The 13,558-nt window shown below is 52.9% G+C and overlaps 1 protein-coding gene across 3 annotated transcripts in view; it reads left to right on the top strand.

Annotated features, from left to right (window-relative positions):
- The window catches only part of LOC6596893 (serine/arginine repetitive matrix protein 2), a 45,046-nt gene that overhangs the window by 9,836 nt on the left and 21,652 nt on the right, over positions 1 to 13,558 (top strand). For all 3 annotated transcript variants that reach the window (XM_026989734.1, XM_026989732.1, XM_026989733.1), the window contains exons 3-6: positions 4,013 to 4,403; positions 4,585 to 6,873; positions 7,035 to 7,427; positions 8,030 to 13,528. In XM_026989734.1, the coding sequence (XP_026845535.1) occupies positions 4,013 to 4,403; positions 4,585 to 6,873; positions 7,035 to 7,427; positions 8,030 to 13,528 (8,572 nt within the window). The remainder of the gene's footprint in view (positions 1 to 4,012; positions 4,404 to 4,584; positions 6,874 to 7,034; positions 7,428 to 8,029; positions 13,529 to 13,558) is intronic.

Below are 13,558 nucleotides of genomic sequence, written 5' to 3'. Positions count from 1 at the left end.
CAGCGCAAGCATAAACATGTCTCGCTCGCTCTCGGCTCTGCGGCCGCCAGCGGAAGGTATATTAGCTAGAAGGTATGGCAGTTACAAAAATATTTACGCTAATATACATGTGTATATATGTATAAGCCTTTGATTCATATGATATTGTATGCGATATTTCACACTTATCAAAATCTAAAAGTGAAACAGCTGCCGCATAGAGGGACGCTCTTTGGGACTTTTGTACCCCTCTTAATTATAGTGCATTGCCGACGTCGACGTTAGCGTACACGTCAGCGACGCTTTGCCGTCGCTGCTGTGCTGCTGCTGCTGACACAATTCTCATTCGCAATTGGCAATGCTCTGGGCCGTCGGCACTGGATGACGGACGGACAGAGGCAATTAGGTCGCTTGCACATTAAAAGCCATCAAAATTGAAACGAAATTGGTATAAAAATAACCACTGACGCCCCAAGTCAGAGATTGGTGGTGGGTGGGTGGGCTGTGCGATGTGGTGGGGTGGGGAGGTGTTCAAAGTGCAAAACAATTTCATAAATTGAACTGATTGCCGATGGCCGCCGCTCTCGACCGCTCTCTCACTCACTTTTTACAGTACGCCGCCGCTCTGTCGTTATCTTTGCCACACTGCACAAAAACAAGGTCGAAATTGCATTTAAAAAATATCACCTATGCCAAAAATCGGCTGAGTTACGGGTATTGCATGTAAACTATGCTACATCCAACTCCAAGGTTTCTTTGGGGTCTTTTTGGCTGATATTTCGGAGAACTGTTGGAAAAATATTATATAATAGAAATATACCACAAAAATGAAATCAGAAAATGAGGTGAAAAAAAGTATATGAATTTTTCTCAGTGTACCCTCCTCTACTGCTCTCTCTATCCCTATCTGATCACTTTTCAATGCCAAAGCGGTGCCCACGCACCAAGAGACAACAACAGGTGGCGCTGTAGTGCCTTTATTTTGCTCTCTCACCATCGCCTGCTGATCTCTCTCTCTCTCTCTCTCGCGTTCTCCCCCCCTGTCTTGATAGCCAGCTATCTACACTACGAAATTCTTGGGGCTTATCTCCATTGATATGCAATTGAAAGGTGGGGGGAAAACAGTTAATCATGTGTTATTCGCAGCGTTTTGCACAATGGAATGACCTACTTGGAATTCTCCGCCTTCCACCCCCGGAAACTGTTGAAGAAGTTTCAGTTGTATTCACGTCGTATTACTTTAGCAGATATACATATATATGTGTGTATGTACATACATAAATCTGGCATAGGAATGATGGGTCTGTCGTGTGTATCAAAAGCTTCCTTGTTTCAATTAAGTTTTATTAAATATTAATTTTCATAACAAATTCTTGCCAAAAAACCGCGGGGAAAAATGACAACGCGCAGCGTTGACCTCCAAAGCTGACACGGCAGCAGAAAAAAAAAAAAACATTTAAATGAACGGCACAAATGAAATGAAACCAAAAAATAACAAAAAAAACTAAATGAAACACAGAAAACTTTATAATAATTTATCAGCATTCGCACATCAACAAAATCTCGCACGTCACGTCATCATCATCATCTGTCGCAGCAACAGCAGCAGCAGCAGCAGAGAGAGACAGCGATCCATCCATTCCTCATCATTAGTGGAGGAGGGTGGCCTGCAGTCAGCGCCAGCGCCGGCGTCGACGCCAACAGGTTGCCGGGTGCCGCCGCTGCAGAGGTGCGAAGACTGCTGCTGCTGCGGCTGTTGTCGTCGTCGTCGTCGGCTTCAACTGGTTATCATGGGCGCTTTTAGAAATTACGTCATTCGTGGAGTGCTGTTGGGGCCCGAGAGCCGAACCGAACCTGAGCCGAGGTCGGGGCTGGCTCTACAAGTCTAGACAGAGTCGTCGGTTGGCGTACAATGTGTATTTAGAATAAGGTGAGAAAGCTACTGAAGCGCTCTCACGCTAGTCGACTAGTCGGCGAGACAGATGGAGTGGCCATCACAATAGACATCTCAAAGAGCTGCTAGTCCTCACCCCCATGTAAATACACCCTGGGCGGCTCTGACTCTGACGACGACCAGTTCTTGCAGAAAAGTTTTTTCAGACACGCACATGCACACGCACACACACAGAGAATTGCATTTATGTTTTTTTTTTCTTTGTCAATACCATCTATTGGCTGAGAGAAATGAGTGAAAGCGGGTCCAGCCAGCGCCATCTGTTGTGCCATTTGGTCTTTGTGTAGCGAAAAAAAAAAAATAATAAATTTACGGTTTTTGCGGCCAAATGGTAATGATTGAACCAAAAAGAAACCACTCGGCCATCAATCATTGGAATTGTACGGATATGATGACCGGCTATTGGGGAGATTTCACTACTATCCATAGATAGATATGGTGGGAAATACGAGTACAGCAATATATAGTAATCGTACGAATATTCCCATACAATCGTAAGGTTAGTAAAGAGCATTTTTGATTCGTAATTCATAACCATCTGTTGGCTGGAAACTCATACATATATACACCCTGGATCCATTCTAAAATGCGCTGCTATATCAGAATATTTATGCAATTAATGCAATAAAATTTTGCTAATTTACAACTACAATCCTACAAACCTTCAAAAGTCTCGGAAACCCATCCCATTGCCAACTTAAATAATGAAAGTTTGAAACGAGCTCAGGAAGTTCTTCTTGAATTAGGCACTCCCTCTCTCTCGCTCTGTTGATCGAGAACGGTGTCATTATTGTTAATACAAATGTTAATGTTACTTGACATGTTTTTCCGCTGAACAGTTCGGTGTGGTGATATCACCATCGCTCGCTTCAACTTCAGTAAATTTGTTTGCCAACAACATTTGTTGATTGCTGCTCGTTCCTGTTCCCCTGCCGCCTATCATCATCCACCTTTCTAGATTGTTTTTTAAAAAATAGTAATGATGTATTTATGATTTAATCGTACTTATGTATATATGTATATATGTATGTATGTATGTGCATGCCTATGTGCTCGCTTGGGGCTCTTGTTGTGCTGATCCACTGCTTATCGGTCAGTGTTTCGTTCGATGTATTCGGGTTTTCAGCAGTTTATTTTTAAGCTAAGGTGTCAGTCCATCGATCCACCGATCCACCGATACCCATACCGATACGATTTACGGTCCCATTCCGATACGCAAGCTCATAAAGCAGACTTAGCAGACTTAGATCCGGTTGTATTTCATTATATTTTGGATGATAATCTTTTTAGCTATTTAATCATCAATCGAAATCCCATTCCAGTCCTGAGTTTTCTCAGCTTTCAGTCTTGCAGAATATAATCCCTTGTTTCGATTTCTGAAGTTAATTCAGATCAAGCGATTATCATTAATGAAATCTATTTGGAGTTTAGATTTCTTCCAAATCTTTCAGATTGCTCAGAGATTTAGCAAAACATGTCTTGTGCATAGCGAGGGCCATAGATGCACGCCGATAAGGGTGGTTTTTGCTTACGTTCTTTAAAAATATATTCGATGGAGTGTCGATTCGATTCGTCTAGAGTTCCACCATATTTGCACGTTGCATGGTTTCCCGTGAAAGAATTGAAATGGAATCCGTTAACAAATAGGGGGCGGAATCTCTTTATCATTTCTTGGGAATCGAACACGAAACGAAACAGCATTGAGTCGATTTCTATATGACTATATGGCACTGGTTGCTGACTCAGTTCTGGCTGGACTGTGTGTTGGCTGGCCGGCTAATTGGAGGGGGGCGATTGGGGGAGGAGCACTGCGGCGAACTGCCGTCTCTGGGGGGCGCCATAAAAGGCGTGCTAGTCGCAGCTTGGAATGGCGAGCGACTTTGAGCACGCGTGGGCTTTGCACTCCACTCCATTCCACTCCAATCCACTGCGATTCCACTTCACCTCATCTCTACACTCCACTCGATTCAACTTGAGATGGGGGTCTAATTGGCTCAAGGACAGAGGCACTGTATTTGTGTTTTGTGAGATCTGTTTGGGATACTTACACTTTTATTATGTTTGTTTCCCTTTTTGCAGTGGCAGCAGTCCGAGGACAGCGAACGCAAGAAGCAGATCCGATCGCATCTCTACAAGCTGCGAGAGTCGCGTCTCTGCAATCTCTACAGGCACGAAGCGGACCCAATGGCGGAGCCCCAGGGAAACGGTAATGGTAATGGAACGTCGTCGCTGACTGGATTCGGGGCCAAGGATCCCCTGGCCACAAGCCACGGAGACGCGCTGCTGGACCAGAATTTCCAGAGCCTCAAGTCCAAGGAGGTGCGCGACTCGATGAGCCCCACCCATGAGCTCAAGTTCCATTCAATGACCCTCACGCAGCCGAGCAGCACGGGCTGGGATGTGCAGACCTCCTCGGAGGTCAGTCCCGATGGCAGGGCCTTCCGCACGGAAACTCTGGCCAAGACAGATGGTAAGTCCTGACCACCGTTCTGTTCTCTCTGTCTGAGCATCAAACCTAACCCAGTCCCTTGTCAGATAGATGTATATGTGTGTCTAACTCTGTTCCACCTCTCTCTCTGTTTGTACGTATGTCCATCTCCTGCCATGTCCTGCCTCTATGCTGAATCTGCAATCATGGTGCTGGGCTCCAGGCATTGAGAAGCTCAATGGTGGCGGCCTGGCTGAGTTTAAGGGAAGGAACGAGCAGAGCTCGAGTGCCTCGCACCAGGGGGATGACCAGAACTACGTGAAGAAGGCCTCGGAGAGCACCAACACCCAGCTGCAGGAGAAGGTGGTGTTCGGCGATGAGAATAGCGGACGCACCGAGATGAAGGTGAGCTCCACCTCCACCTCGTCCTCGTCCACCAAGAAGGTGGTGTCATCATCCTCCTCGAAGGTGGACTTCGGGGATGAGCCCGCCCAGCCGCGTTACCTGATGGATGACCAGGAGAAGGTGTACCAGCAGCAACATCAGCAGCAGCAACAGCGTGAGCAGCGCGAGTGGGAGGAGCAATGCCGCATCCAGGAGAAACGCGTCCAGGAGCAACGCATCCTGGAGCAACGCATCCTCCAGGAGCAACAGCAGCGCCAACAGCAGGAGGAGCGCTACTCGGAGAGTCGCGAACAGAGCAACAGCACCAGGAACGTCCAGACCCAGCAGCACTACGAGGAGAACAAGCGGTATGTGGACATGGACAAGGCCTCGCCCGAGTATCAGCGCCACGTCCAGCATTTGATGTCCCAGCCCGGCGAGATCATCTCCAATACGGTGGAGTACCCCAAGCCCAATGTAAAGATGATCACCACGGTGAAGCGCCTGCCCGATGGCACCATTGTCAAGAACAAGCGCTACGAGACCGAACAGGTAAATCCACAAACTCAGCGCCAAACTCAGAGCCAGACTCAGACCCAGACCCAGAGCCAGACCCAGCGACGTACCCAGGATGTGCATGACAGCCATATCCGTAATCAGAACCAGAACCAGAGCCAGCCTCGGGATGTGGTGGACAATGCAGAGCCACTGGGACGTCGTCCTGGGCAACAACAACAGCCGGTGGATCAAGAGCAGCTGACTCAGTCGCAGAGCTTCTCCTCTGTGAAGAAATCGAGTCGCCGCTTCTCCACGGAAACCACCTCGGAGACCGTCGAGGAGTTTGATGATCGCGGACAACCCATCACCAGCTCTCCCGCAGTCCGTCCCACTGCTCAGTCTCCGCGCCAGCCGGCGGCTCCTCCAACCAGTGACTTCTCCACTCACGGATTCCCCTCGGTCCGTCCAAACAAGCCCACGCAGGAGTTCTCCAGCCAGAGGCCATCGAAAGAGGAGGAGGAGGTGGTGGTGGTCAAGTCGGAGAAGAGCCGCAATGTCAAGCAGAGCACCAGCTCTCAGCGCACCATCGAAACGGAGATTGTGGGAGATGATCAGCATCAGCCCCATCATCGTCCGCAAAGTCAGCCCCAGATAGCAGCCCCTACTCCCAGCTGGGAGCAGCCGGCAAGTCCCAGGCGTCAGCCTGTGGATGACTACAGCACCCATGGCTTCCCCTCGGTGCGCTCCCGACCAGATCAGCCGGATGGTGAGGTGATTGTCACGTCGAAGTCGGTGAGCCGCAACCAGAGCGCCAGCCACAAGTCGCAGACGGAGCGCATCATCGAGACGCAGGTGGATCAGGACTATCCAAAGGCCCCCCACAGCCACACCCACACCCACTCCATTACTACCCACTCGCATTCACCCCAATCTACTGGCCAACCGGTCAGTCCACGCCGAACCCATCCGAGCACCCATGGCTTCCCCTCGGCCCGATCTCCCACACGGCCCACGCCCGACTCTGCAGCGCGTCGCCCCACCGCAGGCGCTCGTCCTGGAACTAGACCTGGAAACGCCCCGAACAGCTCAGACACCACGACCACAACCACGACCGTAACGCGTCGCCAGCTGCAGAAGGAGCGCGAAGTGGACGCCGCCCATCGGGCTTTCGCAGCATCGCTGCGCAGCAGTTCGCCGGCGGATAGCACCACTTCGGTGGGATCGCACCACCATCAGACGCCACGTTCGAGCATCTCCTCGACCCGCACCTACCGCCGAGAGGGGCGCGAGGGCTCGCATGACAGCCAGGCGCCCTCGGAGTCGAGTCGCATTAGCACCACAACGGTGACAAGGCAGACGGCGGGTGGATCAGCACCAGCCACTCCCAAGACTGTGGCCAAAACGCCGCCGCCGCAGCAACAGGTGGTTAAGCAGCAGCAGGTTACTACCAAGACGATCAGCAACGAACCCAAGTCGCCCACTCAAAAGGCGGCAACGACCACTGTAACGACCACGACAACCAGCACCACCAAGACAGGTGGTGGTGGCGGTCCATCCTCTCCGACAGCAGCAGTAGCCCCACCATCTCCGACTCCAGCAGCAGCTCCAGCCAGTCCCGCTCCAGTTCCAGGTACGAAATAAAGAAAAACAAAATAAAATGAAAATCTCAGATAAAGAAAAAAGAAAAAAAAAATATAAAAAGTAATCAAGATGAATCTATATAATTACTATATATACTCCTATATCGGAAAAACTATGAAAAACTATGTATATGAATGTACTATCCTTCAGATAACAAGCTATCACAGTATACGTATACTACCACTAAGCCTGGCGACATATTCTCTCTGCCACCAACTCCAACTCCAACTACTCCTCCTACTATTAACAACGAACCAACAACACTAACCACCAATAAAGACAACACCACAGCCACAGCAGGCAGTGGCACAGGCACAGGCACCACTACAACCACCACAGCAATCCCTACAGCAACAAGAACCATCTTAAGCGACAGCCAAGAACAAGAACCCATCCGAAAGGTAAAGGTGATCGCAAACGAAGCGCATGAAACGGTGGCAGTGGCGGTGGCAGAACCGCCTTGTGTGAAGCGTCTATACTATCAGCTGGGACCCGAAACCCTCAGCGAGGGGGAACCCGTGCCCCGTCCCTCAGAGAGCGTTGGTAAGGCATCTCCCGAATAAACGTTAAAGATATTGAACAACCCCCAAAGCAACCAGCAACCAATCTTTTTGTAAATGCCTATGCTCATTATTTTCTTTTTGTTTTCTTTCGAAACTGTTTTTGCAAATAAATATAATACCGAAAAAACAAATGCAATGTTTGAAATGTTCAATGTCTTGACCCCCAACGTGCACCATACACACACACACACACACGCGCCACACGAACACATAAGCCATAAAGAGAGGCGTCCGTCTCTCCTGAAGGACGATTAACAACAAACAACAGCCTGTAGCGCAAAACTCTTCTCTAACTCTTCCACTAATGGGCCGAAAAGGGTCTTTGCCTGTCTATACAAAAATCTGTGCCTGTTTTGTCGCCTGCCGCCTAACCCCCGTAGCCGTAGCGCGTAGAGAGCATCCTAACCCGTAGTAGCAGCCGCAACCCGTAGTCGTAACTAATCCATTAACTGGGAAAAAGCCACAAAAAACACCAAAAACCCCAAACCCCAAGCACAGTAGTAGATCTACGATCTATGGCCCACCTGTCTCCCCTCGAAAACCCGCTGATGACCTGCTCCCGTTGATGTCTACTCCCCGCAGCCACCAAGCAGAAAGCGCCACCCAAGATGCGAAACCAGCCGAACCACAATCGAAACTACGACGATGATCAGAATGAGCCCGAACACGAACCCAAACCCCTTGCCAGTTCCAGGGGCAGTTCGAAGTCGCCGAGCGTCGAACGCCGACCGGTCTTCAGGGAAACCACGTTCGAGGGCAGACGTATCTCCCAGCCAGAGGAGGATGTCCTGCTCATTGAGGAGCAGATCCTTATCGATGAGACCTTGATTCAGTCACAGCCCAAGCCCAAGCCCAACCAAAGCAGCCCCGAGCCGAGATTTCCCAGATCCAGGGCTCAGAGTCCCGAGAAACCGCGGGTTTCTCCACGACAGAGCCCCGAAAAACATCCGCAGCACCCGCTGTCAGGAACTCGTCGTCCAAGCGCCGAGAAACAGCTGCCGGCCAAGGAGAGCCCGCAGAAACCAGCGGCGGCGACAACGGCGCCACGGCAGGGCAGTCCCGAGAAGCAGCTGCCCAGCAAGTATCCGACTCCCACTACCATGGGGCGTCCCAAAAGCCCTAAGAAAGCGGAGCTGGAGAGGGCTCAGAGTCCAGAGAAAGAGCCTGGATTGCCTAGAAGATCTTTCCAGTTGCCCAAAGACAGCAGCCCCTCCCAGAAAACAGCACCCGAATGGCAGAGTCTGCCAAAGGCTCAGACTGCCTCAGAGCCGGGACTGCCAACAAGTCCTCAGAGGGCCCAGAGTCCAGGGAAGGAACCAGCTTTCTCCAGGGGATCACCCCGACAGAGTCCCGAAAAGGAGAGCCCGAGTCCCAGGTCTCTAACCCCAACCAATCCATCAATTCAGCAGAAACGAGAGGAGGATCTCTTCCGCAGCACGATCACTACCACTCAGACACGAACAACGAAGAAGAATCTTAACGATGAATTTCTAACGAACGAACGCCAGAGCCAGCCCCAAAACGAAAAGGAAACCCAACCGCAACAGCTACCGCAAACCCAACCCGAAGAAGCCATAGAAAGTCCAGATGGTGGTTTATTCTCCAAAGGAGGCGACTCCGAGCCCGAGCCAGTGGAGGAGGGAGCGGCACCTACTTATCGCAAAAAGGGTTTGAGCCGTCGCGAGACTTTCGAGGATCGTTGTCGCAAGATCCTGGGCATGGAGGAGGATGGGGATACCCAGGGAAGCTACATAACGCGACCCAACGATGATGACGGTGATGATGATGATGATGATGATGCAGATCAGAATCAGGAAGAGGAGGATGAGCAGAAGATAAGGCAAACGACCACAACAAAGACGGAGACCATTGAGGTAAAGATCGAAGACTGCCTCGATGACGATGATGATGATAATGATCAGCCATCGCGTCGTGTCACCGAGACCTTTGTGGTGCACACCCAGCCGAAAATCAAGGTAGAGGAGGCCCAGCCGCAGCAAGAGCTCAGTGAGCTCTTTGTGGATGTGGAGGAGCCCTCAAAGGAGGAGGAGGATCTGCCCAGGAATCCCAAAGGGGACGCCGAGGCCATCAATGTGAATGAGGAGACGACGATTTTTATTACCAAGCGACCCTCAAAATCACCCTCGCCTTTGCCCAAGACTACCCTGAAATCCGCCTCCAAATCTCCATCGCCTTCTCCTTCGCCATCTTCGATTCCCATTTTCGAGCCAGAACCAGAGACGACGAGCTTCATCACCGAGAAGACCATTGATTGCCAGAGTAAGACCATCAAAAAGTCACTACCAGAAGGAGGCTGCACCACCAAGAAGTCTCCCCTCAAGAAAGTGGAACCCCAAGAGGAGCTACCCAAGAAACGGCCAAGTGTAACTACGAACACAAAAACCGAAACCGAACGTCGCCATTCACGCACCTCCTCCTCCAAGCAGGCACCCAACCCACACCCAAAGGCTACCGCCCCGAAGAGTCCCAGAAAGGAGTCCCTGACGGGTCGAAAGCCGGAGTCAGCTCCGGCCAAGCGTGACAGTGTGGTGGAGGAGACACGCACCAACACCACCACTACCACTACGACGAAAACAGGACGAAAGCCCAGCGATGCCAGTCCCAGTCCCAGTGCCAGCACATCACCATCAATCAAGGATCGCCTGCGCTCTTCGCCACGTAAGCAGCAGCCCCAGTCCCAACCTCAGAGCCAGAACAAGACACCAATAAAAGTGGATCATGTGGATGGGGACACCACCACCTCCCCAGATGTGAGTCCAACGCGGGGAGAGCGTCGTCGGTCGAGTAACATTTCCGTGCACACGGAGATCATCATTGATCACACGGCCCCGAAGTCGCCCCGGACCGAGCGTAGGCCCCAGCTGATAGCCGCCTTGAGCCCTGCCGCCGCAAGGAAGTTGCCGGTGACCGAGCGCAAGGATTCGGCACCCGTGCCACGGGTGACGCGACGCGATAAGGCCGACAAGGTGATGCGCTCCACTAGTGAGAACATCATCAAGGTGGTCAACGGGCAGAAGAACCCCATCGCGAAGAACCCATCCAAGCAGCAGCCCGAGATGAGCAGCCTGAGGCCCGTGGAACGTGGCAGCCGACCCAGCAAGTGCTTCACCACCAAGACCATCAATCTGAGCGAACAGCTGCTGGTCAATAGCGAAGACATGATCATCGACATCCAGCAGGCAAAGAGCTCTAGGGAACCGTCGCCGGATCGCATCGTACCCACGCCGGTGAACGCCGCGATGGACAAGGACACGGGCAAGCCGCGTTATCCCGATGTGGTCCAGGAGCCGGACGATGAGCCGCGCAAGAAGCCGCAGGTTACCAACATACCCATCTTCGAGGAGGCGGCCAATGCCTATGTTGGCTGTCAGATCTCGGAGCTGCGCAACTCCAATGGCCTGGACGATGACATACTCGACAATCCCATGGTAGAGGCGCCCCAGAGCCTGGACTATCCCACAACCAGCAGCCCCGGCACCAGTACCGACCAGTCCCATCCCGTGGAGCCTGTACAGCCGCAGGACACCGACGAGTGCCTGCTTAGCGTCCACGAGAAGGTTTCTCGCTTCACCCACTCCGCCGAACAGGTGAAGCAGCCACGCAGCTCTGTCCCCTTTAGCCGGGAGTTCGACGAGAATGCCAAGATACCCGAGAACGATGAGTGCCTGCTGAGCATCAATCAGAAGGTGGACAAGTTCTTGCGCACCGCCGAGAATATCACCAGGCAGCCGCTCACGCCTACCCCCAGTCGGGAGTTGGAGCGCCCGCGCCCCAGCTTCGAGGAGATCGATGAGGAGCTGCGACAGGATGACTGCACCCTGAGCGTCTCTCAGAAGGTGCACAAGTTCATTGACACCGCCGAGAAGCTGGCCCCGACAGCGCCACAAAAATCGCCACGCCTGGTGGCCAGCATCGAAAGACACATCTCGCGGCAAGATACGGACTTGGAGCAGGAATCGGAACCGGAACTGCAGTCGGATCGAGAGGAAGAAGAATATCCCAAGCAGCCCCAGGTGGAGTCGGAAGAGGAGGAACCTCTGCCCATGACCAAGAGTCACACCACAGCCATTGAGCTGAAGCGGCAAAAGGACATCCTCAACCGACCATCGGTCTTTGGACAGCCACGTGCCACAGAGGCCCTCCGTAAGCCATCCATCGTGTCCAAGCAGAATGGTACCAAGCTGCGATCGACTCCCAGCAGCACCAGCACCAGCCTGATTACCGAAGAGCGTCGATCGTACAGGAATCAGACCACAACTGGTAGCACCATCACGGGCAAGCCCAAGTCACCCCAGCAGCCGAGCAGCACCCCCAGGGGAGCCACCCCATCGAAACCCACAACATCTGGAGGCTCTCCAACGAAGCCCACAACAACTGGGGGTGGCTCCAAGCGTACCATGGAGCATGTCAGCCAGAAGCAGTGGGTAATCAGCGATGTTGATGTGGACGTGGAGGTGGTGGGACCACCACCACCGATCCACAGCAACAGCCGCAAGCCTCAGTCGCGTACCCGTTCCCGTTCCCGTTCGCCTTCTGCATCCCCCTCACGCTCGTCGCCCTCCCCATCATCGTCGCCGTCTCGCTCACCCAGTAGACGCACCACTGGCACCACCAAATCCAACTTGAACTCGACCGCCGCCAGCGTAGTTAAAACAACCACTGAGCACCACCACCAGCACCAGCACAACCACAGCAAAAGTCAAAGGCACAGCCCCAGCAGCACCACCAAGCAAAAAAGTCCAATGCCCACTTCAAGCCCAAGCCCAAGTCCAAGCCCGACTAACCACCCAAGCAAAACCATAGGTACAGCCACAACAGCTGATCCCGAACCCCATGTACACGTTGAATCCCTTCCAGCAATCCCAAATGGCAGCGGGGTAGGACGCACGGTAGCCACACGCAGGAATGTGTTCGAGAAGACACCACCACAGCAGGCAGCCCCAACAAGCACAACAGAGCCACAGCCTGGCGGGCGTCGTCCCTCGTACATGGATCACACCAAGAGCTCGCTGGAGCACATAAGACGTGACTCCCTGGAGATCAATAAGAACAACTATTCGCGCAAGTCCTCAGTGGAGGATGACTCGGGCCTGGAGCCACGCAATCCGAATACCTCGGTGAAGTTTGATGTGCCCAAAAAGGAGGATAAGATCAAGTTGAAGATCGATCTGGAGATTGAGGAGATCTTCGATCTGCAGGTACTCGAACAGCTCCTGGAGACAGTGAGCAGCTACGAGATGCGTCGCCGGATACGCGCCCAGATGCGGCTCATCAGAAAGAACATGATCAATGCGGGGATTACCACGACAACCACTACCACTACAACGACGGTGAAGACCTCTCCCAATGCTGCAGCCCCACTGGCATCGCAGCAGCCGAAGAAGCAGCCCCAGCAGGAGGCGATCCCCCCACGCGATCGTAGTCGCAGTCCAGAGGCTAAGACCATCAGCAGCAGCTTCAAGGGAGTGCGCACCACCAGCACCACGAGCAGCAGTTCCAGCACCAGAAGACAGCGAGGAGAGCAGGAGGTGGACAGCACCACAGGCACAGGTGGAGCAACGCCTCAGGGCAAGCCGCCGGTGAAGCCACGAGAGAGGAGCGCCAGTCCGGCCCAACGCCGTCGCAGCAGTCCCCCCGGCAAGCAGTCGTCTGTGAGCATTGCCACAACCACCACTCGGACTTCGAACAACGGGGCTGGTCCACGTGCTGGTACACCCAGCAAACCAGCACACCAGGGACCCATCTGGGCAGATCGCACTAAGGTGCTCAAAGGTCACGGGCCCGTCTCGAATGGTGGATCCAGTCCGCGAAAGGGATCTGCCACGAGCACCACTAGCACCAGCTCCACCGGAAAGATGACCCGAACCCTTCAGAGCACCAGCACTAGCTCCAGCTCCACCGCCAGCTCTAGCACCAGGGCAGCCAAGCCCAAGCAGCGCGAGGAGGACTCCATTACATCAAGCTACGGAGTGGGACCCACGGACGAGAATGGACTGCCCCTCTTTGGGATAAGAGCGCTCAAGAAGAAAAGTCAGCCAGCACCGTGTGAGACCAAGCAAGGTGACAGGATAAACATAAGCCACATATTCC

Source organism: Drosophila persimilis, unplaced genomic scaffold, assembly GCF_003286085.1.
Source record: "Drosophila persimilis strain 14011-0111.01,24,50 unplaced genomic scaffold, DperRS2 tig00000431-arrow-pilon, whole genome shotgun sequence".
Classification (NCBI taxonomy): domain Eukaryota; kingdom Metazoa; phylum Arthropoda; class Insecta; order Diptera; family Drosophilidae; genus Drosophila; species Drosophila persimilis.
This window is presented reverse-complemented; position numbering and strand designations above follow the sequence as displayed.